Source organism: Ceratotherium simum, chromosome 22 (genome assembly GCF_057802395.1).
Source record: "Ceratotherium simum simum isolate JZ-2026a chromosome 22, ASM5780239v1, whole genome shotgun sequence".
NCBI lineage: Eukaryota > Metazoa > Chordata > Mammalia > Perissodactyla > Rhinocerotidae > Ceratotherium > Ceratotherium simum.
The window spans coordinates 30,826,876-30,852,426 of NC_141921.1; the positions used below are offsets into that span (position 1 = coordinate 30,826,876).

Sequence of the window (25,551 nt, forward strand, 5' to 3'; positions counted from 1 at the left end):
GCCACCTGATTTCAGAGCTGGAGATCAGTCTCATCCTCTCCCCATTGCACAGTTGGGGAAAGTGAGGCCCACTTGCCCCAGGATGAGAATCTAGGTCTCCTGTCCTCCAAGGCAGCTCTTCCTATTGCCCGTGACTGCCACAGCTTTCTCAGACTCTGCACTGCCTAGCTCAAGAACCTGCTGTGGCTCTCAACGGCCTTTGGTGTGAAGGTCCCAAAGAGGCCTCACAGGTCTCAAGTTCCCCACCAGACTTCATTCACCTGACCCACAAACTCCTCCTGCTGTCTTCCAGCAAGCTTCAGTGCACCTCTCCTCCAGAGAGCCTGCCAGGACCCACACTTTGCCCAGTCATTCTCCATTGCCCCAGGATGGAGCTACCTGTATCTGCACAACTTGGTCAATGGTGACTCATCAGACTAGGGCTCCTCAGAATTAGGACCAGTCTCCTCCACTTTCAGACAGAGAGAGAGGGTAGAGCTGTCTCCTTCATCAGACAGGGGCTCCCAACCAGGAGGACCAGACTTTCACCCCCAAAATTTAGGACCCTAGGGGCAGGGACTATATGTCTACCATTAAGACAGAAATTTTCAGGGTATAGATTTTCTCTCCCATTAGACTGGAAGCTCTGGAGGTCAGTCAGTGACTCTCCCATCAGACAGACAGGCTGTTGAGGGGCAAGATCCGTCTTGCCCATCAGACTTGGGGCAAGGTTGCCCCAAGGGGCTGGAGATCCACCAATCACACACATTGATCTCAACACAAAACTTTATTGTCACACACAGATGCCTGGCCCCATTGGCCTCACCTTTCTCCTCTTGGTGGTTGGGCCCACTTAGGCCCCATCTAGCTCTGGCCTAGAGCAGGCGGCCAGGGATGCCCATCCTTAGGACAAATCCCTGCTGCCTCGGCCAGTACCCCCCTTCTCTGCTCATCCTTGTGGCAGGGCTCCCACTGTCATCCAGCATCCTTCTCCATCCTGGCTCCTCTGGACCTGGAGTTCGCAGGCACAAGCCCTAGAGATTCCTTCCCCTTCACAGCCCCAGGCATCTGCCCAGGTGTAAGGGAGAGGATAGGCTCAGGCCAGGTTGTGCCAAGTCATGCTAGGGATACAGGAAGATGCACCCATGCTAGGGATACACGGGTGTGTGTGCGCAGGTCCCTCGGCTCCCGTCCTGCCCTTTCAGCGGCTGGCCTTGTGTTTGTTAAGGAGTACATTTGTGTTGGATTCCTGAACCTGCAAACCAAGATGTCTTCTTGTCAATCCCCATACCCTGACATGGCAGACTCCCTTACTCCCCTCCTCCACCTTCAACAGCTGCCTATCTAGGCCTCTCAGGGAAGTCCTTCATATGTCTAAGTCTAGCCTGCCTGTATCCTCTCTGAGCTTGGGAGCCCAGGCTGTGGATATTCACAAGGCTCCAGATCATTCTAGCCCAGTCAGATGGTGTGGGAAGCAGATACTAATGTGGGTGTGTGCATTTTTCTCCCTAGAAGCTTCCTCCCTCAGGAGGAGGCTGCTCTTACGTACCCTAGACAGGACCCAGGGGTCCTTTGCCACCAGTGAGCCTAAGTATCAGCCAATAAGCAGGAACCGAGTTGGCTCAAGTCACACTAAGAAAGAGGAGGTTTGAGGGCGCTAGAGATAGAAGTGGCTCAATGGGCGGAGCCTGACCGGAGTGGGCGGGGCCTATCGGAAAAGGAAAGGGTAGAACCTAACCTCATTGGTTAGTCACCTCATTGGTGACTGCTGGGGGGAGACCAGGGCGCGGACCAGATCTTGGAATAGACAGAAACCTTGACGAATGCGGCAGAAGCTAGGCTAGGCTGGGCTGGGCTGGGCGGCGGGGTGAGAACTAATTGGGGAGGAGAGGGAAGATGCACCTTTTCCCTGTTGATGAGCGCGGTGATCAAGTCTTGCTGGCAAGTCATTTCACGGATGTCCACGGAGGACCCGATCTCCATCGACTGGCTCAGCGACAAGGGCCTGTGCATCAGCTCCTCCTCCTGCTCCTGGTTGAAGCGGATGGAGCGTACTTCGTCCACTATCCTGGGGGCGGAGGGGTGAGTGCGTTCCGGGGGGCGGGGCAAAGGGGAGGGGGAAGGGAGCAGCCCTCCCACCTCTTCTCTGGTGTCCACCCTCCTTCAATCTCCCCCTTTACTATGCTAGAGACCCAGGCTGAGCTGTGCGTCCCCTAGTGTTAGATGGGAGGAACCCCGAGGTCTGGATTTGAGCTCTTCCACCAGCAGGCTGGGGGACCCTGGGCAAGTCACTTAACCTGTCTGGGCCCCAGGGTCCGCATTATAAAATAGTTAGGATGTGAGGCCAGAAGAATCTAAGGCTCCGCTCAGCCCTGACTCACGGGACTCGGCGGTACCCCCAGTACCCGCCCTACGTGTTGAGCTCATCTCGGATCTCCTTGTACTGCATCAAGTTCTCCTGTATTGCCTCGAGCACCAAGCAAAAGTTATCGCATGTGTTTTCCGAGAGGTTCGACAGGGGGCCCCCCATAAGCGGCTCCTGGGGGAGGCCAGACATCTCCAAACGGGCGACCACACAGTGCACCAGTGGCAGCTCGTTATTCCCGTCTTCCTGGTCGTCTGTCTGGAGAGGGGTACACGGAGATGGGATGGACAGCTCAGCCGGCACCCCCTCCCCCAGCCGTTTCCTGCTTGGCTTCAGGGAGGATGAGTTTCTTAGGACACTGGGGTTCTAATGCCCCTCATTTCGGCTCCAACCAACCTTAGCCTCTCTACCTTGCTGTGGGAGCTCAACTTCAAATGCACAAGCCCTTATCCCACCTCTTTGGAAATTCTCATCCCTTTTCAAAACTTAACCCCCACTCCCCCCATATCACCCCTGATAAATCCTACCCAGCAAGTTTCTAAAGCCCTGTGTACTCTCAAGTCACAGCCGGCAGCCCTCAACACTTTGGGAAGTACTCCTCCCTCCCCACCCCCACCCTTTTGGAAGGTCTACCCTGGAATGAATAGTACTGTAGCTCACATTTGTCGAGTTCTTAGGATGTGCCAAGTACTATTCATTTACCCATGTAATTCTCATAGTAGCCCTCTGAGGTAAGTACGATTATTATTCACATTTTACAGAAGAGGAAATTGAGGCTTAGACTGGTTACATGCCCTATGGTCACCCAGCTGCTCAGTTTTGAGTTGCCATTGAAACAAGACATCTAGGAAATCCACATCCATCAGAAGCCCCAACTGTGAGTTGGCACTGAAGGTGGGGGATGCTGCCTCCAGGTCTCAGGCTTGGCTTTCTCCAGGCCCTTGAGTGTGCAAGCACACACACCCATATACCTATGCTCAAATCAGCACTCATGCACACACTCTCTCTCCTCCCTTCTGCCCTCCCCACCCCACTCACCTTACTGAAAGTTACTTGATGCTGTTGCCCCTGCTCTCTTGCCTTCATCATTTGCTCCAGATTGGTGGTCACCACGACAACCAAGAGGTTGACGCCAATGAAGGCACCGATGGTGATGAAGATGGCAAAGTAGATGGCACCCCCAATCTCCATTGCGTACTCCCTCGTCTCCATCCTGGAGATGGCAGGTGGGGGCCCCATCACCTCCCTGGCCCTTTGGGCCTCACTTTCCTCATCTATGAAATGGGGAATTATCTCAAGGCCTACTGGGACTTCTGCTACCTCCCTGCTGTTGTACAGATCCAATGCCTACTCCTAATTGTCATAGCAGCCGCTCTTTCCTGAGCACCCGCTGTACTGCTAGCAGTGGGCAGTCCTTAAGCCAGCCCTGCAAGGCGGGGATTTGTACATCAGCATTATCAAGTTTAATCTATTGGCTACATTCTATTCATGTTTTTCATGTTATAAAAAGTAATTCAAGGGGCCGGCCCAGTGGCGCAAGCGGTTAAGTGCGTGCGCTCCACTGCGGCGGCCTGGGGTTCACCGGCTGGGATCCCGGTTGCGCACTGACGCACCGCTTGTCAAGCCATGCTGTGGCGGCGTCCCATATAAAGTGGAGGAAGATGGGCACGGATGTTAGCCCAGGGCCAGTCTTCCTCAGCAAAAAAAAGAGGAGGATTGGCATCAGATGTTAGCTCAGGACTGGTCTTCCTCAGGAAAAAAAAAAAGTAATTCAAGCTCATTATAGAAAGATCAGAAGGAAATTTTACAGGAAAAAATCCCATTCACTGTTAATACCTTGTTGTAAATCTCCCATAAAATATTCTCCCCAATAATAGTCTTCTCTCTCTCCTCCTCTCTTTCTCTCTCTCTCATGATATATATATATATATTCTGTGCCAGGCTCTGTGCTAAGAGATTTATATAGATTTTCTCTATTGATCCTCACAGCAATCCAGACATAGTTAATATTGTATTGTAATCCCCAAGTGACAGATAAGAAAACTGAGGCTCGGAAGAGAGATGAAGTAACTTGCCCAAGGTCGCATGGCTAGTGTGGTGGAGCAGACTCAAAAGCTCAGTCCCCCTCTACTGCACCCTCTATGGTTTTTCCACTGCCTACGTCATAATGGATAATGACCAGAGAAGCTCTTTACCAACTGGGCTTCTACTCTCAAACAGAGGGGATAAAAAGAAATCAGTCAGGAGGACCCACTCCCTGGAGTGGACTGGAAAGAAATAGGGTTTAGGGGCCGGCCCAGTGGCGTAAGCAGTTAAGTGCGCAGGCTCCGCTTCGGTGGCCCGGGGTTCGCAGGTTCGGATCCCGGGCGCGCACCGACACACCGCTTGTCAAGCCATGCTGTGGCGGCGTCCCATATAAAGTGGAGGAAGATGGGCACGGATGTTAGCTCAGGGCCAACCTTCCTCAGCAAAAAAAAGAGTAGGATTGGCATTGGATGTTAGCTCAGGGCTGATCTTCCTCACAAAAAAATAAATAAAAAATACAAAAAAAAAAAAAAAAGAAATAGGGTTTAGACTTAATGGGAAAAAGGTAAAGAACAAGGCCGGCCCCGTGGCTTAGCGATTAAGTGTGTGCGCTCCGCTGCTGGCGGCCCGGGTTCAGATCCCGGGCACGCACCAATGCACCGCTTGTCTGGCCATGCTGAGGCCGCGTCCCACATACAGCAACTAGAAGGATGTGCAACTATGACATACGACTATCTACTGAGGCTTTGGGGAAAAAGAAAGAAATAAATAAAGGAGGAGGTAACAGCAATCTTAAATAAATTCTTTAAAAAAAAAAAAAAAAAAGGTAAAGAACAGAACCCAGGCAGCTGTCTATGGCCAAGAATGACCTTGGGAAGTGGGTCTAAGAATGAATAAAATAAGACCCTAGGTTCCCAGGAGTGCAGGCAGTTTGGTGGGCTCCAGTGTGGGCTGAGAGGCTGCCCTGAGACCCTAGGTGCCACCACAAACATGCTCCCTTGCCCAAGGCTTTGCTACCTTGCTGTTTAGCATGATGGGAAAAATCTCCATGAACAGGCCTGCAGTGGGACTTTGAATGAGTGGAGTTTCAAGGGGACAAGCCTTCAAAGAGACCACAAACCCAGAGGCCCCAGCCCCAGGGGTCTTCTTTTCCCCAGTTTAAAGCCCCGGGCATCCGCCTCCTGCTGAGCCATCCTCATCCCAAGCCCTGGAGCCCTACTCCACCAAGAGCCCTTCTCCCTCCCCAGTCAGTTTTTTGCCCCATGGGAGCCCCAGCCCCTGCCTGGCTGGGCTGGGCTGGGCTGGGCTGGGGGCCTGGAAGCCCCATGGGCACTCACTGAAAGTCACTGTAGATGTCCACCCAGCCATCCTGGGTGATGCAGATGAAGAGGGTGTACAGGGCAACCTGCATGTTCTGGAAATGTGTGGGCACGAAACCACCAAAGAGAGTGACCCCAAACACGGAGAACACCTGCCAGAGAGACAAAGACCACACAGACTTCACCCCAGGGCCTTGGAGCCAGGACATGCAAATGCCACGCAAATGAATGCTGCCAGGGAATCACAGGGATCAGGCCCACAGGCCTCTCCTCTTCTCCAGACACTCTGGTATCCCCAGTCACCCAGGGGCCTGTTCAGGGAAGGGGAGTGGCTGGGTTGGGGGAGGGCACTGACCAGCATGAAGAAGAGGATGAGAGCCATGATATTGGCCATGTCAGGTACCGACTGCAGGATGACGCGGATGATCCGGGCCAGGGGCTCCACCGTCATGCACACATGTACCAGACGAAGCACCCTGTGGCAGAGCCTCTCAGGGGTGCCCCTCAGCCCCTCCCAGATCCTCCTCCTCACTGCCCTCCCACCTGCCCAGACAGGCAGAGCTGATCCCCACCTGGTAACAATCCCTTCATCTCTCCCAGGGTCCAGACAGGTCCCCTTCTTTTCTCCAGTCCCAGCTCACCTGAGGGTGTAGGTGATAGAGATGACACTGAGTTCGTTAATGAAGAACCCCAGGAGCAAGATAAAGATGATAAGGAAGTTGAGGATGTTCCAGCCGTCCTGGGGAGTGGGCCAGCCCCAGCAGGGTCTGTCAGGCCCAGCCCACAGGGACATCCTGGGTCTGCCCTCCCCATACCCCAGGGATGGGGGCGCTCAATGTTCCTCTCAGAGCAGGGCCAGTCATCTGCCATCCACTGCTGTTACTCATCCTGCTGCCCCCCAAACATGCCACCAAACATGCATGCACTCACTGTCTCATGCATGTATCAACAACCAAATGCAGTCTGAGAGACACACAGCGGAGACTCTCACATATGCTCAGCTAGTTCCTAAGCTGGGCGCCCACCTTGGCTAGTGCACTGCTGAAAATGGCCTTGCCCTACAGTTAGGTGATCGAAGAGTGTTTGGATGCTCCAGCCTTTATGTAACACTACAATTAATATTAAAATGAAAATACTAATAAAAACATTAAGGAACACTGCTTTAGTAGCCAGTTCAGAGGTAAACAAGCTCTCACTGTACAAGAAAGAGAGACAGGCAAATTTTTACAAGCCCTTTGTCCAATAAAGCTCAAACTCATATAGGAGTGGGGATGGGGGAAGGAAGCTCACATGTAATTCCAGCACAACCACTAAAGAGGGGCATTTGCTCTATCTAATAAACAGTAGATGCATTGACTAGTGACCAGTGATCCCACTTCTAGAAATCTGACCCACAGAAACTCTGGTACAAGTACAAAATGACATTTGTTTAAGGTTGAAAACAACCAAAGGGTCCAGCAATCAGACACTGGTAGAATAAACTATGGCACATTCATTCAGTGGAGTGCTGTGTAACCACAAAAAAAAATGAGAAAGACCTCCATGTACTGATATAGAAAGGTTGCAGGATCCATTAAGTGACAAAAGCAAAGCGCAGAACAGTGTTTGTAGTATGCTACTGTTAGGAAAGGGAGGACTAAAAATATATACACATTTGCTTACGATTGCAAAATAAACACTAGGAGGATAAACAGGAGACTATAAATATACAAAGATGACCTAGAGAGGGTGGGGGAGGGGAAGGGATGAAAGCTCGGGAGTGGAAGCAAGAATTCTGTGTGTACCTTTCAATACAGTTTTGACCAATATGTATCTGCATTAAATATTCCAAAAGAAAACTATTTTTTAATGGAAAAAATATTCTTAAATTTATTGGGCAGCCCAATAAACACAGGCCCTCCTGGTCTCCCAATTCAGAGAGTCTGTGTCTACACACACACAAGGAGACACAAGCCGGCCTGTCTACAGATCCATCCCTCTATCCCTCCAATATTAAGCTCCCACTGTATGCCAGACCCTGAACTGGATCCTGAGGATACAGGATTTCTGCCCTGCTGGGCTCACAGACTATTTTGAGGGAGGTGGATAGACAGTAAATTTTAACGGCACGTGAGAGAGAGAAGCACACGGTATTAGGGAGACACAGAGCAACACCTAACCCAGCCTGGGAGAGACAGGAAGACTTCCTGGAAGAGAAGTCATCTGAATGAGTCTTAAGCTGTAAGTAGGAGTAAAGCAAGTGAATAAGTGGCAGGGAGCTTGTATAGACTAGGGGTCAGCATGGACAGGGGCATAGAGGTGAGAACAGCAGTGCATGTGTGCATGTGCATGCATGCGTGTGTGTGTGTGTGCATGTGTAAATGCAACTACAAGCTGTTTGGTGTAGCTGGAACACAAAGGGTGAGGCCGGGAGTGATGAGGCTGCAAAAATAAGCAAGGGCCACATCATGGAAGGCCTTAATCAAGTACAATAAGGCATTTTGACCTGATCCTACAAATAACAGGGAGCCACTGGAGTATTTTAAGGATGCTTTGTCTTGTGCCTGGGGAAGATTACCTTGATGGCAGGTGGGGGACACAGGAAGCCAGACAAAGATCCTGGTGAGAGAAGACAGGCAAGAACTAGAACAGGGGTAGCAGAGATGCAGAGGCGGCAAGAAATTTGAGAAATATTTAGGTGGTGAAATAGTGATAAACAGGCTGTGGAGATGAGGAGGAGGAAGGAGCCACGTGAGGGCAGTAGAAAAGGGAGAGCTGGGGACGAAATTTTGGGGATCTTTATGTGGCTGAGTAATATTTGAGATATTAATTTACAGACTTCCTCCCTTCTCTGCATTTTCCCTTTCCCTCCTCTCCCCTCCCCCACACCCATTCAACAAGGAGCAGGCTTTGTGCCCCAGGACTGGGGAAGGGATGGGGGTGGGGAAGGAGGAGGCAGAAGCAGCCTCTAACAAGTCCTGGGTTTTGCCCTTGAAAGCCTGGCCCCAGGGGTAATTTTGCTGTCCCCTCTAGGGGACATTTGGCAATGTCTTGGGACATTCTTGGTTGTCACAACTAGGAAGGTGCTAATGGCATCTAATGGGTAGAGGCCAGGAATGCTGCTAAACATCCTACAATGCACAGGACAGTCCCCCACAACAAAGGATTATCCAGGCCAAAATGTCAATAGGGGGCCGGCCCCGTGGCTTAGCGGTTAAGTGCGCGCTTCGCTGCTGGCGGCCTGGGGTTCGGATCCCGGGTGCGCACTGTGGCACCGCTTCTCCGGCCATGCTGAGGCCGCGTCCCACATACAGCAACTAGAAGGATGTGCAGCTATGACATACAACTATCTACTGGGGCTTTTGGGGGGAAAATAAATAAATAAATAAAATTACAAAATCTCAATAGGGCCGAGGTTGAGAAGCCGTGGTTTAGCGGACAAGCAGAGTAGCTTGGAGAACACAAGATTCTTAGGCTTGCTTCAGTTCTATCATGCTAACAAAACTCTGGGGCTTAACCTTGAAAGTGTAGGTCCCTTGAAAATGCAGGCCTTCTAACTGCTGCTGAAAGAAATCTCCGGAAGATATGAAGGAGGAAATGCTCCCTCTTATGGAACAGATGTCTGCCTGCATTCTAGAGCTAGTTCTGATAAAGTGGTATATTGAAAGGTTCACAAAAATCATGGTACCTACTCTCCTCTCAAGTGTGGAAACATGTAAATATGCACCATCCCAGTCTAATTTCTGTTAATAAACATCCTTGCAAGTGTTGTTTGCACAAAGCAGTCTTTCAGACATCCAGATCTCAGAATTTTTGTTCCAGGTTCTACATTCTGTGTTCTATGAAGTGAAGCCTCTAACCCCTGGAAAGCTTGGAACGCTAATCAGTTGTCCTGGGCCGGTCCCGTGGCTTGGTGGTTAAGTGAGTGCGCTCCACTGCTGGCGACCCGGGTTCGGATCCCGGGCTCGCACCGACGCGCTGCTTCTCCGGCCATGCTGAGGCCGCGTCCCACATACAGCAACTAGAAGGATGTGCAGCTATGACACACAACTATCTACTGGGGCTTTGGGGGGAAAAAATAAATAAAAATAAAATCTTTAAAAAAAAAAAAAATCAGTTGTCCTGATAATGGTATTTAAATGATACTTTCCTTTTATGAAAGGGTTTTTTTTTTCAATAGGTTGTTTTTTTAAGCCTCTTCTTATACAAAATAAGTTCCTTGACTCCAGAAGTCTTATTCAAACAAAGAGTTTGAGTCTTTGTCTCATTTAAGGTAACTGTAAGACCCATTCCTGCCCAAACAACTCTTTGATACTCTCTAGGAGTCACCCCCATCCACCAGCCCAGGGGGCCAGATCTGGCCAGCAGCCCTTTTTTTTTTGCAAGACCGCCAGGCTAAGAATGGTTTTTATATTTTTAAATGGTTGTGGGGAATAAATCAAAAGAAGAATAATATTTTGTGACACGTGAAAATTATATGAAGTTCAAAATTCAGTGCCCATGAATAAAGTTCATTTGGAACACAGCCATGTTCATTCATCTGTGTACTGTCTACAGCTGCCTTTGTGCTCCCAGAGAGGAGGTGAGTGTTTGCAACAGAGACTGTAGGGCCCACAAAGCTTAAAATGTTTATCCGACCCTTTACAGAAAGTCTGCTGACCCCTGCTCTTGAGCCCAATAAATTAAGGTAGATACTCTCTATCCCATTTTTCTGATAAGGAACTCAAGACTTTCCCAAGGTCACAGAACTGGGGAAGGCTGGAGTAGGGCCTGGAACCCAGGGAGGCTATACTTCTAGTAAAAGTTACTTTCTGCTGCACCACAGACACCTCAGAAGTAGTCAGTCTCTCTCTCTGAGTGCACGCATACACACACACACACACACAAACACAAACCCCTTAGTTTGCAGGGCCAGGAGCACAGGGGTAGGGACAGGGTGGGGTGCAGTCCCTACGGAGGAGTAGGGGCAACAGTGGGGAGGGCCCAAGATCTCACCTTCCAGAAAATCCAGAAGCCATTTAACCAGCCAAGGAGAACCTCACAGATAAGGATGGTCAGCACAATGTCATCTATGGTAGAGAACAACTCATAGTGTTTCTACATGGAAGACAGAGAAAAAGAGAGGGACAGAGAGGTCAGTGGAGCGGGGCCTGGGTGAGGCCAGGGAGAGAGGACGTCTCCCAGGGAGGGAAGGCCCATATTCCTGCTGTTCTTCATCCTCAGCATCTCTGTAGCTCCCTTAAAGCACACTTTCCATGTACATGCCAGGCACCAGGCAAAGACCACACATTCTTCATTTCACACTACCATCACCATTGTCCTACAAAGTAGGTTTTATTCCCATTTTACAGATGAAGAATCAGAGAGGTGCCCAGGTCAGATAGTTAGTCGATAAAGAATGTTGTCTAACTACAGACCCTGGCTCCTAACCTCAAGAGTAGAGATATTTGGAAAAGGGAGGTAGGGGAGGGGCGGAACAGGCTCCAGGACTGGGAGGAAAAGACATGGCCCTTGAGATAGAGGACATCAAGCCCCATCCTTCTTCCTCTGGGTATCCCAACCACTCCTGCTGCTCCAGGTCCCCAAATCCCCCAGGTCAGGCCTGACCAAACATCTGGGTATCTCCCCACTCATGGGTCCAGGACAGGTACTCTGGGTGGATGGATAGATAGATGGATGACTTGACTTTGAATTCTGCCCAAAACCTAACTCACTTTCACCCAACCTAGATCTTACTCCCTTAGCTTCCATTAAGCTGTGATCCTGCTATAGTCTGTGACCCCCTTAACAGCTTCCAGCCCCCTGACTCCACCCTGGCAGTTACCGAAGTCACCTTGACGCCTCCCTGTCTTCACCTCCACTGCCAACAGACTCAGTGCCCCAAGGCTCGCTGCCACACACGGAGGCCTCCTGCCACCCACACCTTGCCACCACCCCCATCCACCAGCCCATACAAGGCTGGGCAGAGCTTCTTAAACCCAGATGGGAGGTTAAGGTTTATGGGCTCCCTGCTTGCTCCAAATTCCTAAAAGGCTGTTATGGGCCAGGGATGTCTGCCTACAACAAGACAGAGCTTTCTTTCCCCTCATCTGTCCCCTCAGCTCCACCCCGCCGGCCACTGGAGGCAATAGGCCCTCTTCACTATTTATTGAAAAAGCTTCCTAAATAGTCTCCTGCCTTCTCCACATCATGGGCATCTATGGCTAAGTCAGAGTTGCCTTCTCTACCCAGAAGCCTTCCATGGCTCCCTATGGCCTGCCGGGTAAGGTTTAAAACCAGTCTGGCATTCACAGGCCTCTAGGATTTGACTTTCATGGACACATATCCAATACCAGGTCTTTTAGCATTTTGACTGGGACCCATAGTAAGAAATATATGTTACATTTTATACGATAATGCTGTTTCTCTCTCCTCTCTCTCTCTCTTTCACACACACACACACACTCACACACAATTTCTATTTCACTCTTTTTCATATCAAAGTGCTGGTATCTGCACTCTGAACTGATTTCATGATCCATTGTTGGGTTGCAATCTGCCCTCCAGCCTACTCATTCTGCAAACCTTGGCAACTGGGTTTCTGCTTCCACCACGTCAGACGCAGCTCTTGTCAAGATCACAAGAGCTAGATCCAAGGGATGCTTCGTAGTCCTTATCCCACCTCATCTCTTGGCTACATCTGACCCTGTGTCTGCTCCCTTGTTGGACACTCCTCTCGGCTCCCTCTCTCTCCTCTGGCACATCTCCTCAGTCTCCTTTTGCGTCTCCTCTACTTTCTGCCCTTTACTTGAAGGCTTTCCTCCGAGCTCTGTCTTGGCCCCCTTCTCCTCTCACTCGGCGCTGTCTCCCCAGGCAACCTCATCCATTCCTTTAGCTTTGGCAACGAACCACCTGGATGCTGGTGACTCTCACGTGGCCATCTCCATCTCAGCGCTCTCTGTGGTGTTTCAGATTTGACTGTCACCTACTCACTAGCCATCTCTCTGTGAATACTGCACGGGCACTTCAAATACTGACCTCATCATCCTCCCCAAACTTGCTCTTCCTCCTTCACCCCCACGTCCCAACAACAGCACCATCCTCGCACAGTTGCTCAAGCCAGAAACATGACTTCTTGCTCTCCCTTTCTCTACATGCATGAGGTGATGACATATGTTAAACAAAGGAGCACACAATAAGTGTTTGCTATAAAAAGAATCAATCAGGAAGGCCACGGATCTGACTCTAGAGAGCTTCAAATGCACGTGACCTCTTTTCACTCACTGCCATTGTCCTGGTCCAAGCCCCATCATCTTTCACCTGAACATCTGCAACACGGCCCTGCCTGGGCCACCTTCTGCCACTCTTGGCCTCTCCCACGCAATGTGAGTTTTCTAAAACACGTGTCTAGTCATGTCACTTCCATGCTTTAAACCTTTCCCTAGACTTCCAATGACTTAGGATAAAGGTCATCCTCTTTAACATAACTTAAAGACCCTGCATGATCTGGCTGCTGATCACCTCTCTGAACTCATCAGCCACCATGCTGGACATTTTTAAAATATTGATTTTAAATAGCACAGTTCATGTATGTAGTTTACTCCTTGTAAGAAACTAAAATATCAAGGATAAGACCAAAGTCATACTAGACTTCAAGTTGGACATACAGAACTCACTCAAACGCTGTTTCTTCTGCTCAAAATGCTCTTCCCCACCTCTCTGTGCCTGGCCAACTCCTACTCATTCTTAATCTCAGTTTGCATCTCTTTCTCCAGGAAGCCCTCCCTGACCCCCCAGATTAGGGTCGATGCCTCGTTTGAGCTCCTGCGTACTCTGTGTGACACTCAGGCGTTTGTAATGACATGTTTGTGTCTGTCTGGGACAGAACTCCTTGTGTTCATACCTGGACCCCTGGCACTGAGCACAATACCTGGCTCAGCATGATTCTCACTTAGTGACTATTGACTAAAATGGAATACCTTCCTCACAGGCACCCATTTGCCTGCCTCTGCTTACACCATTTTTCTCCTGCCCTTCTGCTACAAATCCAGTGCATTCCTCAAAGATGGGTCCCCTCCACCACGAAGTCTTCCTTGATCTCCAGACCCCTGGAAAGTCAGAGCTGTCACGCCCTTGAAAAGCATCCAATCCACCCTCATGGACAGATAGGAGACTGAGGCCCAGAGAGAGAAGTGCCTTGCACCAGGCCCCCCAGTTAGATCAGTGGGGGCAGAGGTCAGGCTGATGTCCCACCTGGCCAAGGAAGGAGTTGGTGCGGAGTGCGACGGTGATAGCGTTGACCACCAGCAGCATAGCCAGCAGCAGCTGGAAGGCCGGGTGTCTGAGCAGCTGCTTGATATACATGCGCGTGATGAACTCCTGCATGTCCCAGGCATCCTGGGAGAGGGCAGGGACCTTCCTTCAGGCAGGCATCACTGTACGAAGCCTCTGCCTGGACGGTTGCTCTCAGTGAATGGGGGTCTCTGGGGGGTCACTCTAGGGGGAGAAGTTGCCTGAGAGGGGATCATGGAATGGAGGCATCAGTGTAGAGGTCACCACCTAAATGGCCACTAAAAGTAGGTCACTGCTGGGGGATCATTGTGGGGCTCCTTGCAAGGGAGACTCTTTTGGGGCCTCTGCTGGTGAGTGTCATTATATAGGAGTTCCTGTGGAGGGCACTGTCTGGCAGTTATCAACATATCACGGTGGCATCACCCCAGGGTTCACTGCAGGGGAGGGTCCCCTAGGGGGACACTTAGAAGGCAGAAGGGGCAGAGTTATTATGAGGGCCTGCTGCCCCACAGGCACAGTTGCAGAAGGGTCAGTGTCGGGTGAGGATCCCCGCAGCCCTACCTCTTTCTTACCCTTCTATTAGTGACGTCTCGGCGGTTGATGAGTACCTGCTCCTCTGGCCGGATGTAGGGCTCATGAGTGGCCCTCTGCAAGGGTGAGGAGAGGGTCCAGGAGTGCAGCAACTGCCCCTCCAAACCCAGTACAGTCCTCCTGTGCCTCCTCCCACCCCGGGATGCCCAGCTTGGGTAGTGAAGCCAGGCAGGGGCCACCTACTATGACGTTCAAAGGCTTGATATTGGTGGTGTCGGTCCAATGCTGCCACCAGATCTTTTGATTATCGGTCATCGTTGCTCAGTCTCCTTCCACTCCTCAAAGAAACTTCATTCCAAGTGGTCTTACTCCTCCTTGTGGTGATATCATAGAGGCCTCTGTGACCTTAAGCTGTCTGCATTCCACTAAGGAATTCCAATCCGAGAGAAGCTCCTCCCACTGACCTCCCTCAGTAGGCTGCAGAGGAAGCCAGGGACAGGAAGAGGCTGGGCTGGGGTCAGAGGTCAGAGGCTGATGGGAGCAGGTCAAGTCTTCTGTACAGCCTGGATGGAGACACAAGGGCGTGTCCCTGCTCTGGGTCCGCGAGCTAGAGGTGAGGCTGGGCTGAGAAGAGGAGAAAAGTGTTTCACCCCAAGGCCCTCCTCCTAGCAGACCACAACCTGCACCCCTCCCTACCAGCTACCCCATCCCACCACCCCAGTCTCCAGGGCCACCCACCCTGCCCTTCCATGCAAGGTATGTTCCCCATCCACAGAGTGAAAGGCTGGTCTCTATTTCTTACTTTGTCCCCCTGGGGAATGGGGCAAGAGAGCATCCTCTGGTCTCCGAAGGGCTGGGGAGAGATGGGCATGAGTAGAAGCCCTCACTAGCCATGGATCAGCATCCACCATCCTGGCAGGTACAGAGCTTCAGGAACAGAGCCCAGGCCAGTGGGCCGCACAGTGGGCTAGTTACTGAGAGCCTTCACTCCCCTGACAACTTTTCATCCCGGTCCCCTCTGGGGAGCAGATTCCTGATTCTAATATGGAAGTCAGTACCCTCTGGGGAGCAGATTCCTGATTCTAATATGGAAGTAAAAGGCACGCGTAGATTCATGTTAGAGAAATTGACTTTATTTGGTTGACAAGTGTCTCTTGTGTAAAGTGAAGAAGGCCTGTACAGACTGGTTCGGTGAAGGCAGAAGTGCCCAGGGACTGAGGGGGGCAGGTCTGTGCCCCCAAAGGTCAGAGGATGGGAGAGAGTTTCTTTCAGCCCAGCCTCCTGCTCCTTCGTTGGCAAGGGAGGAGAGGATGGCACACAGCTCGCTTCACTTCACCCCCTCCAGGGGAGAAAGGAGCGGAAATGGTGGAAGCTCAGGCAGTGGGAGTCAGTTTGGGGTGAGACCATGGACCAGTACTACTTCCAACCTTGAGCAGAAGCTAGGGATGCTCTGTCCTAGACATGTCAGAGGCTGGGGGTTGAGGTGGTCCTCAGGGCTGGAGATCAGGATACTGGCCAGGGTCAGAGGTCAGGAGGTCGGAGGTTGCTCTCTGGAGTCAGGGGGCAGACATGGGAGTGCTCCTCAGGGTCAGAGGGCAGAGTGGGGGAAGACTGTTCTCTGGAGTCAGAGGTCTGGACTGGGGAGCTCCCCTCAGCTGTCAACACTCCCCAGGCCCCCAGGCCTTCTGAGTAGAGCTCCTGGTTCTGCTCTTTCCACTGTCTGAACTTCTCCGCAGTCAGCTCGGGGTCACCCAGCACTTCCTCCAGGGCCTGCAGCTCCTGCAGCTTTGCCTGTAAGAGTAGGGCCTAAGGGGTCATGATCACCCAGGGAGGGGCGGAGCCTGAGCCCAGAGCTAACTCTGGAGTCCAGTGCCTAGAACCCAGCACCTGGCCCAGTCTAGCTCTGATTCTCAGATCCAGAGCCTGGCTCTAGGAACCTAGAACTGGGCCCAGTCCACAGGTGACCCCAGAGCTGAGGGCCAGGAACCAGAGCCAAAAGCCCAGAGCCCAGCCCCTCGCCATGCCCAGAGCCCCCAGCTGACCTTGAGTGTGCTCTGTAGCGCCCGCACCCGGTGCACTCGCTCATTGAGCTGGGGGTCTCGGTTGCGCCGCATGAAAGAGCTCCGCCATTGTTCATGAGTGAAGGGCTGTGGCCGGCCAAGAAGGGACAAGCCACCCTGCCTCAGCCCCCGCACCATTCCTTCCAGTGCCCCTTCACTGTTGTCTGTGGGAGAAGGGAGCAGAATGAGGGTGTGCCACCCCAGCCCTCCATCTCGGCGCCCAATCCCAGCACAGCACCTATTGGAGAGCCGAAGGAGGTCCGGGGGCTGCCCTGCGTGGGGGTGGCTGCAGGTGATGTGTCTCCATGCAATGAACTGCAAGCATGGGCCAGGCTGGGCTGCAGGCAGGGCGGAAGGAGAGGAGGGTATCAGTCTGAGCTCCATGCCCTGCTACTCACCCCCGCCCGTCCCCTACTCACCGAGGCTGAGCGGGACCCAATCTCGTCGTCAGGGTCTTCTGCTTCTGTCTCACTGTAGCAGTCTGGGGTGACAGCAGCAGTTGGGGAACCCACTAAGCTTCACAGGGTTTGGGGAGGCCAAGGAGTGGGCTAGGGCATTTGAGTTCCCAGACCCCAACCCAGGAAAGGCAGAGGCTCAGGCGAGACCCCCCGCTGTGAGACACCCACCTTCCTCTCGGGGTAGGGGGGCCCGGCCTGGAGACTGGTACTTGGAAATGCAGGTAATGAGATGGCGCACCCACCTGCGGAAGGGCAAATGGGTCTCAGGGAGTTCCCATTTACTGTATGAGAGGGGCTTTCCACCTATATCATTTTTTAATTTAATCCTCAGAGTAACTCTGAGAGGTAGGAACTCTTTTTTTTTTTTTTTTTAATAATTTTTTATTTATTTATTTTTTCCCCCAAAGCCCCAGTAGATAGTTGTATGTCATAGCTGCACATCCTTCTAGTTGCTGTATGTGGGACGTGGCCTCAGCGTGGCCAGAGAAGCGGTGCGTCGGTGCACGCCCGGGATCCGAACCCAGGCCGCCAGCAGCGGAGCGCGTGCACTTAACCGCTAAGCCATGAGGCCGGCCCATAGAGGTAGGAACTCTTATTAGCTCATTTCACAGATGATGAAACTGAGGCTTAGAGAAGTGAGTGTCTTGACCAACCACTATCAGAGAGCTTGGATTTGAATCCAGGCTCCTGACCAGGCTCCCAAGTACTCACGTGGGAGTTGGGGGTGAGGGGGTGGCACTCACATGCTCAGATCACCCAGGGTATCAGCAGCGAAGACAAAGGGTTTGTACACGTCATGGGTAAGCTGGAACACACTGCCAGGGAGCAGAGGGCCTCGCTCAGCCACCTGCTGTCCCCAGCTAGCCCCTCCTGTCACCTTACCTCTCCCTTTCTCTCCCCATCCCCTAGCCTGTCACACCCCAGGACTTAACTATTTCTTCTTCTGATCCTGTCCACTTTCCAGACTGTAGTTGGAGACGTTGATGAGGCCCTCAGCCTTCTCATCCTGCGGGAATCACAGTGTGGGTCAGCATGAGGCCCCGACACCCTCGAGGCCCAGTCAGGCTCCTGAGGGCAGGGGCGGGAAGAGGGCATCTCCTGGGCTCTCTAACCACAAATCTCTCAGTGCCCAGAGCTCAAGGCAGGAATCTGGGGTGCGGGCAGGGGATGTGACGGAGGAGTGCCTTCGAGCCAGGAAAGGGGAGCCAAAGATATCCAGAGAAATAGCCACAAAAGAGGAGCCTGCTTGTGTGTTTGTTCAGTCCATAGACACAGATGAAGCTGCTTCACACCACTGAGCTTTGCTAACGCTGTTCCCCCTTCCTGGTCTTCTTTCCCCTTTCCACCTGACTAACCCCAAGGCACTGATTTCTCGGAAGGCTTCTCGACTCCTCAGGCTGGACTGGTCACCTCTGCTGGGCTCCCACCCACCCCTTGGGCTTTTCCTTCGCCATAGCATGTGTTCCCCACGCTGTCCGGGAGTGTATATTCATCCTCTCCCCTACCAGCCTGGAGTAGCAGGAACTGTTCAAGTCTTCCCAGTGTCCCCAGTGCCCACCCCAAAGCTGGGTACACAGTAGGCACCCGAATGTTTGTTGAATGAATAAACAATTGAACAAATAACCCATCACTAGGATGGACAGAATAACAGAAGAGGAAGGAGAGGTGGGCAGAATAAAAGTGATTCTCTCTACACCGCCTGTGATACCTTTTCCAGACTGCTTTTACACACATTTTAGCTCATTTCTCTCCAGAGTGTCCTCATTTTACAGATGGGAACACTGGGGCTCAGGAGGGTCTGTGGCCTGCCTGTGATCACAGATGGGAGTGGATGGTGGAAGAGGGAGAATAACCGTGGCTCCCACTCACTTGCTTACCTGTGTGTGCGTATGGGGGTCTCACCTGGGGCTGGCGGTACCAGTACAGCGTGTGTCCCTTGAGCACAAACCAGCAGCGGCGCCAGCGCGGGCCCATGAAGCCACCAGCCACCTTGCGCAGCAGGAGCCAGCCATCGCAGTCCGGTTGGCCCAGCTCCCGGCATGACACCCGCCGGCGGCTCAGCCGCGTCGCCACACCTGCAGCAGCACAGCATGGCCCGGTTGGTGAGGGGCTGGCAAGGCATCCCAGACCCCCAAACCCACTCTCTTGCCCCCCACGAGCATACCCAAGCTGGTGTTTCTGAACTCATACTTTGTGCTCGGAATGCTACAAGTGTCATCTCTGAGGTGGGGAAGACTCTTCCATTTTAGAGACAAGGACACAGAAGATCAGAGGATGAGCCGTTTGCCCAAAGTCACAGAGCTGGTGAGAGGCCCAGGCTGGGAGCACAGATCTGTCTTACCCCAGAAACAGAGCCGTTTCCAGGAGAGGCTGTGTATGAAGTGGGAGTTGGGGGGGGGGGTCCTTGCCCAGCACTATAAAGAGCTCCTCATATTAGGGGACCCCATCAGTCAGATGCATCTCATACCTTTTGATTTCTTCCGACCAGGGACAGGACTCTGAAAGGACCATAGGGGTTAGAGAAGGTCTGGGTCCAGAGCCACACACCCCTCCTTGCTGAGCCCCTGAGCTTACCTTGTCAGGGTCTTCTGGGGGCTCCCGAGTCTCTGTGACCCCTGCTGGGAGTGTGACTGGGGGTGTAGGGGGGATGGGCAGGGGCTCAGGGTCAAGGGAGGAAGAGTCTGTTAGGGAGAGAGGAGAGAGAGGAGGGTCCATGAGCCCAGCCCCAGACCCAGTGGTGGGATGGGGGGTCAGAGTACAGGGGTCAGAGCCAGGCACCCCACATGCCTTGCCCGGGGCACCTACCACCTGGTGGGGCTTTGAAACTGCCTGTCGAGGGAGGGCTGGGTCCAGGACTTGGGTTTGAGGTCAGGTCGAAGGCAAAGACGTCTTCAGATGGGGCTCTGGGGAGAGCAGAGGGACATGAGATGAGCCCATGGCTCCCCTGCCCAGATGCACCCAGTGCAGAGCCTGTTACCTGGGAGACAGTGGGGCCAGAGCCAGCGATGGGATCCTTAGCTGTGGGGAGCCCAGGGCCTGAGGCGGGGTCTGGGGAACAACCAGAAACAGGGTGGTGGAGCTGACAACAGGGGTCTGAAAGCAGGCTGGGGCAGGGTCGGGGGGCAGTACCTGTGGGGGGGTCTCCGGCACTGGGACCTTCTTCAGCACTAAGCTGACCCCGGCTGACTTCTGCAACAGCTCCCTCACCACGTTCTTATGGGACCAGCCCACCTAGGGACAGGGAAGTGGGCAGGGCAGGGAGGCTGGGCTGGATCAAGCTGGGCAGGAGGCTCTGAAGCAACCTGACAGCCCTCGCCCGCGGAGTCCTCTCTGAGCCTCCTGCTCTGCCTCACCTCCTCCTTCTCCTCCAGGAAGCCTCCATGAGTCCCTCCACCTTGGCTCTACCAAGGCTGCTCCAACTTGTGTGAGGTGGCCCATCTCATGGAAGGCAGCTCCCACAACCTGGTCTCTCCAAGGGGCCCTCCCTACCCACCAGCCCTGGGTTCTACTCAGTACCCCCTTCACTCCCTCCATGTCCCTCTCCTCCTCACTCACCACCACCTGCTCATTGATCTGGACAATCTCGTCTCCAGGCAGGATCTGCAGCTGGGAGTCAGTGGGGACCTGGTACGGGGAGTGGGGCTCAGAGGCTGTGCCTCCTAGGGCCTGAAGCTGGCTTGGCTGCCAGGCAAGAGGGTCTTGGGGGTAGGTGGCTGAAAAGGGCGTGGGGCTCTCACCTGGGTACCCACTCGGGATACGAAGTGCAGGCAGTTGGTGGTGGTGTGGATTTCCAGGCCCTGCCAAGGCAGAGGCTGCAGTCACTAAGGGTGTGGGGGCAGCAGCACCAGTGGGCAGGACCCCTGCTGGGCACCAGGATTCTTGGGTGGCCAGAACTGGGAAAAGAGCTGGCCCCAAATTGGCATTGCCCAACTTGCTGTGTGACTTTGGGCTTGCCACTCCTCTCTGATAAGGGCTAGAGGGAAGCTGGGGTTGCTGACTTCTGAGGTATGAGATTTTCAGCAACTGAAGGGATAAGCAGGGACAGGAGCGGGCCAGGCACAGGGCTGGGGGCTCTGGTTTTCCCAACTGGTCAAAGATTAAAGCAGAAAAGTTTGTGTCCTCTCCCCTCTCCCTTAACCTGCCAGGCCTGTGTCCCAGGGCTGGAATGTGTCACCTGAGACCACACCAGCTGCAGCCCTGGGACGGTGGGACCCCAGGAAAGTCCTCTGGGCCTTTAACATCTGTACAAAAAAGGCTTTCCAGTCGTAATAGTACCGGATTCTGTGGGATCCTAGAACCAGATTTCAGGGCCCAGGCAAGGCTGCCAGAGGGTCAGAGGTGAAAGATGAGAGGTCAGGACTCACCAAAGGATCATCCAGCTGCACGCGCTCTAGCACAGCCCTCTGCTCCAGCAGCTCCCTGGGGCTGTAGCTCAGGATGTTGTGGCAGATTCCAACCACGTGGCTGCACTGGGGGAGGGGGAGCAGGATGTCTAGCCGCAGCCCCATCCCAACCCCCATCCCCACTCCCTGCTCACCCCCCAGACTCACAATCCTCAGGACTCTGCTCTCCTTCTCAGCCGCTGGACAGTCCTGGAAGCAGAGTGAGAGAGCAGGGGCCTACCCTGAGTACCAGGCATTACCTTCTGCCGAGGGCAGGGTGGGATTCCCTGTACCCTGGCCCCCTTCCCAGAACTACATGGCCTCAGAGTTTGGCCCCGAGGTCTCATCCCCCTGACACCAGGCCCCCAGAAGTGACCACACATGCCCTCCCCTGCTCCACTCCCTCCTGAGAGTCAAACATCCTAGCTCCCCTGCGAACCAGGAGACCCCATGTCCCCATTGCCCCCTACCCAGTGGCTGGGCCGCCTCTCTTCCTGCCCTCGCCTCTTCCTGCCCTCACACCCGATCCTGTGCTGATTCACAGCTTATAAAAAGCTCTAGCTTGGCTTGGTCTCTGTGGCCTGGGCCAAGCCTGGCCCCTGGTTCTCCTACCTCCTGCAAGGCCTGGCCCAGCTGCCCGCACAACTCCCCAATCTCCTGGCAGGCCGAGAAGTCATTTAAGTGGGAGAAGAGGTACCTGGCAGGGGGAAGGACAAAGCAGTGGTTAGGGGACTGTGCTTAACAGTCAAGTCACAGAACCACTCGGAGCCAACTACTCATTTGACACTTGGGGATAATACCTGCTCTGATGGGTTTTGGTTTGGGCTAAAGGAGATGACTGATCCCCCTACAGAGCTTAGCACAGGACTTATTTGTCAAGCACCTAATACAAGCCAGGCTCTGTTCTAAGCACTGAGGAGACAGACCTTAAACACACAACTACATCAATAATGATTTAATTTCAACTGCTGTGAAGTGTAGGGAGCTCTGAGAGTATATAACAGGGAAGGCTTCCCTGAGGAGGTAACATGTGAGCTGGGACCTGTGGGACAAGCAGCAGCCAGTGAAGGGATGGAGAAGCTCTCCATGTAGTGTTGTTGATATGACTGCTAGGATTACACGCTAGGGGCGGGGTGGGAAGCCAGGCATCCCAGTGCAACCGCACAGACCAACTACCCTCTTTGCCCTGCTCCGCCATATCTGAACAAGAGTCAAGCTCTCTTTTTCTCTCCCAGGCCCTGGAGGAGGCCAAGGATGAGAAGGGTCCCCTCCCCAGTCACCCAGACCCTGGGAGGAGCCCGAGGTACCTGCTGAGCCAGAAGAGGAGAGTACGGGCCTCATGCACCAGGTCCACAGCTGCACTGAGGACATCGGCAGGGGCCTCGGCACAGCCCCCCAGATGGCCTTGGACTAAGCTCTGGAAGGCATGGGTCCCCTCCAGGAGCCTCTCTGTCAGGCTCTGCAGGTTCTCTGTCTGTAGCCCAGAGCTCTGTGCCAGAAAGGGGGCAGGTCACCTCACTGGCAGTGGCCAGCCCCCCATCGGCAACCCCCAGGTGGGTGGAAGCTGCAGCCAGTGTGGCCTCCATTCACTCACCAGGGCCTGGAGCTGCTCCACCCCTTCCAGGATGAGCTCCTGGTGGCCCAGAGGCCACACAGTCAGGGCCTCAAGGCTGCGGGGACAGAGCTGGAGCAGGTACTTGCCAGGCAGCTCCCAGTCCTCAAAGCAATAGTCCTGCAGGGAATCATCGAGGCCTGGAGGGAGAGCAGGGGGTAGCATAGGGGCAGCCAGGGCATGTCATGGCCTTTTCGGCCAGTTCTTCACTCTTGCAAAGTCCTTTTCCCTCCCATCTATTCCTAATGACAACCCTGAGACCTGGGCTGCGTTCTGCCCATTACACAGATGAGGCTACGAGTCGAGAAGTAGGAGAGTATAGGGCAGTAGCTCTCAAAAGATGGTGCCCAGAACAGCAGAAGCAGCCACCTCCCTGGAGAACTTGTTAGAAATACAACTTCTCGGCCCCACCACACACCTGCTGAATCAGAACTTGGGGGAAGGGTCTAGCAGTTTGTTTTAACAAATCCTCCAGGCACTCTGATGCTTGCTCAAGTCTGAGAACTACTGATTTAGGGGATAAAAGCATGGGGCTTTGCAGTCAGGGAGACCAGAGTGCCAGGACTTGAGCAAGTTACTTAATTGTGCCTCAGTTTCCTCACCTAAAATAGGGATAATAAAAGCACCTACCTTCTAATCATGTGTGCATTAAATGACATGATACATGTCAAGCACTTGGCCCATTCCCTGGTTCATGGTAGACAGTAACAGCCACCATATGATTACTGCCACTCTTGACCATCAGCTGTAAGGCCCTGTATGATCAGGCCTCCGCCTGCCTCTCCAGTCTCATCTCTTGGCCCAGCCCCCAAACTCAGCACTTCAGATCCAGAGCACTAACTCCCTGCAGCTCCTGGAATGCCCTTTTGCCTCAGGGTCCTCACATGTGCTATTCCTTCTGCCTGGACTGCTCTTCCAGCTCCTTTACTCCCTTTTTCATCTAACTCCCTCCAGGAAGCCTTCCCAGTCCGGGTGGGGGGCCTCTCTTGCTCCCACTGCCCCCTGTGCCTCTACAAACCCCTGCACTTGAGCACTGGCCTCTCCCACTTGATCATGAGCTCTCCAAGGACTGGGTCTGAAATAACTTCATCTCTAATTCCAGCCCATGCCTGGCACAAGGGAGACACCCAAAAATAAGAAAAATATCTATTGAATGCTTACTATGTGTTAGGCAAAATTTTAAGGGCTTTATACATATTAACACGTTTGATCCTCACCAAATCTAGGAGGGAGAGACTATCGTTATCCCCATTTTACAGAAGGGAAAACTGATACAAATAGAGGTTAATAGTTAGCTTGCTCACTCTGAAGAAATTCCTCCCATTCCAGGTTCCTTCACTGGGGTATGCGTGTGATCAGTAGCTCTCCCTCACTCCCTGTGTGACATTAAGAGAACCGGACTAGGAGTTCATGAACCTGTTACTCCACGGCTACTGCCCTCGAGCACCTCCCTTCCCACGCACGGTGAATATGCTGTGCTGCATCCCTCCGAGCAGACCCCGACACTGAGCTACACATGCTGGCACTTGTCACCAATGTCTCATTTTGTCCACCTCAAGAGATCAGAGTTGCCTTTCTCATTTTATTGATGGGGAAACTGAGACCTATGGTCACAGAGCTGGGGAGTGGAGGGGCTGGGCCTGGAACCCAGTCTGGGAGTCTGACTCCAGCCCTGAATCCCTGCTTTTACCAGGGCCAGTCACCCTGAGCCTGGGGCAGTGTACTCCCGCTGCCCCTCCACTCTAGCTCCTCTCCAGGAGGGATGTCCTGACTCACCTCCCCCTCCCAGCTGCATGTCCTGCCTTCTCTGAGTCTGTCGGCAGTCTGGGCCTTTCCCGTCCATCTAGGCGGGGAGGGGGGGGTGGCGCATCTCCCCTGGAGGCCCCTAGGGTAGGGCCTTGCCAACCCCTTCAGTCTGGCTGGAGCTTCTGCTTCTCTCACTGAGAGCCTCAGGATGGGGAGAAGGGAAAAGACACCAGGGCCAGCCCTACTCCACAGCCTGAGCAAATCACTTCTTGGCTCAGTGCGCCAGTTTCTGCTTCTGAAAAATGGGTTTAATAACAGCCCACTGCGCCCTAGAGCGGAGGGAAGATGAAAGAGATAAAGTGGGCGTGGGCCCCGCCAGGGCCGCCCCTCCCCCCGTGTTTTCATTACACAACCACTGCCTCCGCATCGCCTCTGGCAGCCTCTTGGAATGCTGGGGCGATGGGAGACCCCTTCTGGGTCCTCGGGCCCCCCGCAGTCATCTCATCTATTTTTCTGCCTAGCATTATACCAGGTACATGACAGACACTTACAAATATTTGTTGACTGACAACCAATTGACGGACTCGGCAAGTTCTTTTTCCTTTTCCTCTCCCGGTCCCAGTACCCCTCAAGCCCAGCTCTGTCCCAGCCCCACTCACCTCTCAGCCAAGCTGCCACCTTCCCTGGGGTCCAGGTCGCTACAGGCTCCATAGCCGCGGCCGGCCGCTTGGATCGACGCCCGCTCCGTCCTGCCGGCGCAGGAATTTCCGCTCCCGGAGCCTAGGCCTGGGAGGGGCTGGGCTGGGCCCTGGGCGGGGCCGCCA

The 25,551-nt window shown here is 53.4% G+C and overlaps 2 protein-coding genes across 3 annotated transcripts; both read right to left on the reverse strand.

Annotated features, from left to right (window-relative positions):
* Window positions 1-756: 756 nt before the first annotated feature.
* Window positions 757-15,525, reverse strand: CATSPER4 (cation channel sperm associated 4). Its single transcript, XM_087446525.1, is given in 17 exon segments — window positions 757-1,234; window positions 1,882-2,047; window positions 2,394-2,586; window positions 3,346-3,557; window positions 5,707-5,840; window positions 6,044-6,164; window positions 6,330-6,427; window positions 10,663-10,764; window positions 13,900-14,043; window positions 14,511-14,603; window positions 14,605-14,784; window positions 14,786-14,841; window positions 14,844-14,906; window positions 14,909-14,972; window positions 14,974-15,089; window positions 15,092-15,232; window positions 15,235-15,525. Coding segments are annotated over 17 exon segments (2,043 nt in total). The 5' UTR covers window positions 15,341-15,525; the 3' UTR covers window positions 757-1,180.
* Window positions 15,526-15,586: 61 nt separating this feature from the next.
* On the reverse strand, window positions 15,587-25,479 carry CNKSR1 (connector enhancer of kinase suppressor of Ras 1). 2 transcript variants are annotated; one of them, XM_087446524.1, is made up of 21 exons: window positions 25,387-25,479; window positions 22,964-23,121; window positions 22,673-22,858; window positions 21,982-22,062; window positions 21,538-21,579; window positions 21,352-21,456; window positions 20,725-20,784; window positions 20,543-20,611; window positions 20,117-20,218; window positions 19,965-20,035; window positions 19,793-19,890; window positions 19,562-19,668; window positions 19,455-19,485; window positions 18,890-19,062; window positions 17,920-17,993; window positions 17,731-17,802; window positions 17,156-17,229; window positions 16,949-17,010; window positions 16,768-16,867; window positions 16,512-16,693; window positions 15,587-16,260 (listed from the first exon to the last, which is right to left on the reverse strand). In XM_087446524.1, the coding sequence occupies exons 1-21, from the start codon at window positions 25,436-25,438 to the stop codon at window positions 15,991-15,993; spliced, it is 2,169 nt and encodes a 722-aa protein (XP_087302650.1). In that variant the 5' UTR covers window positions 25,439-25,479; the 3' UTR covers window positions 15,587-15,990. The 2 variants fall into 2 exon arrangements, with proteins under 2 accessions (XP_087302650.1, XP_087302649.1); XM_087446523.1 differs by having other exon boundaries at window positions 16,949-17,040.
* Between the last annotated feature and the right edge of the window lie 72 nt (window positions 25,480-25,551).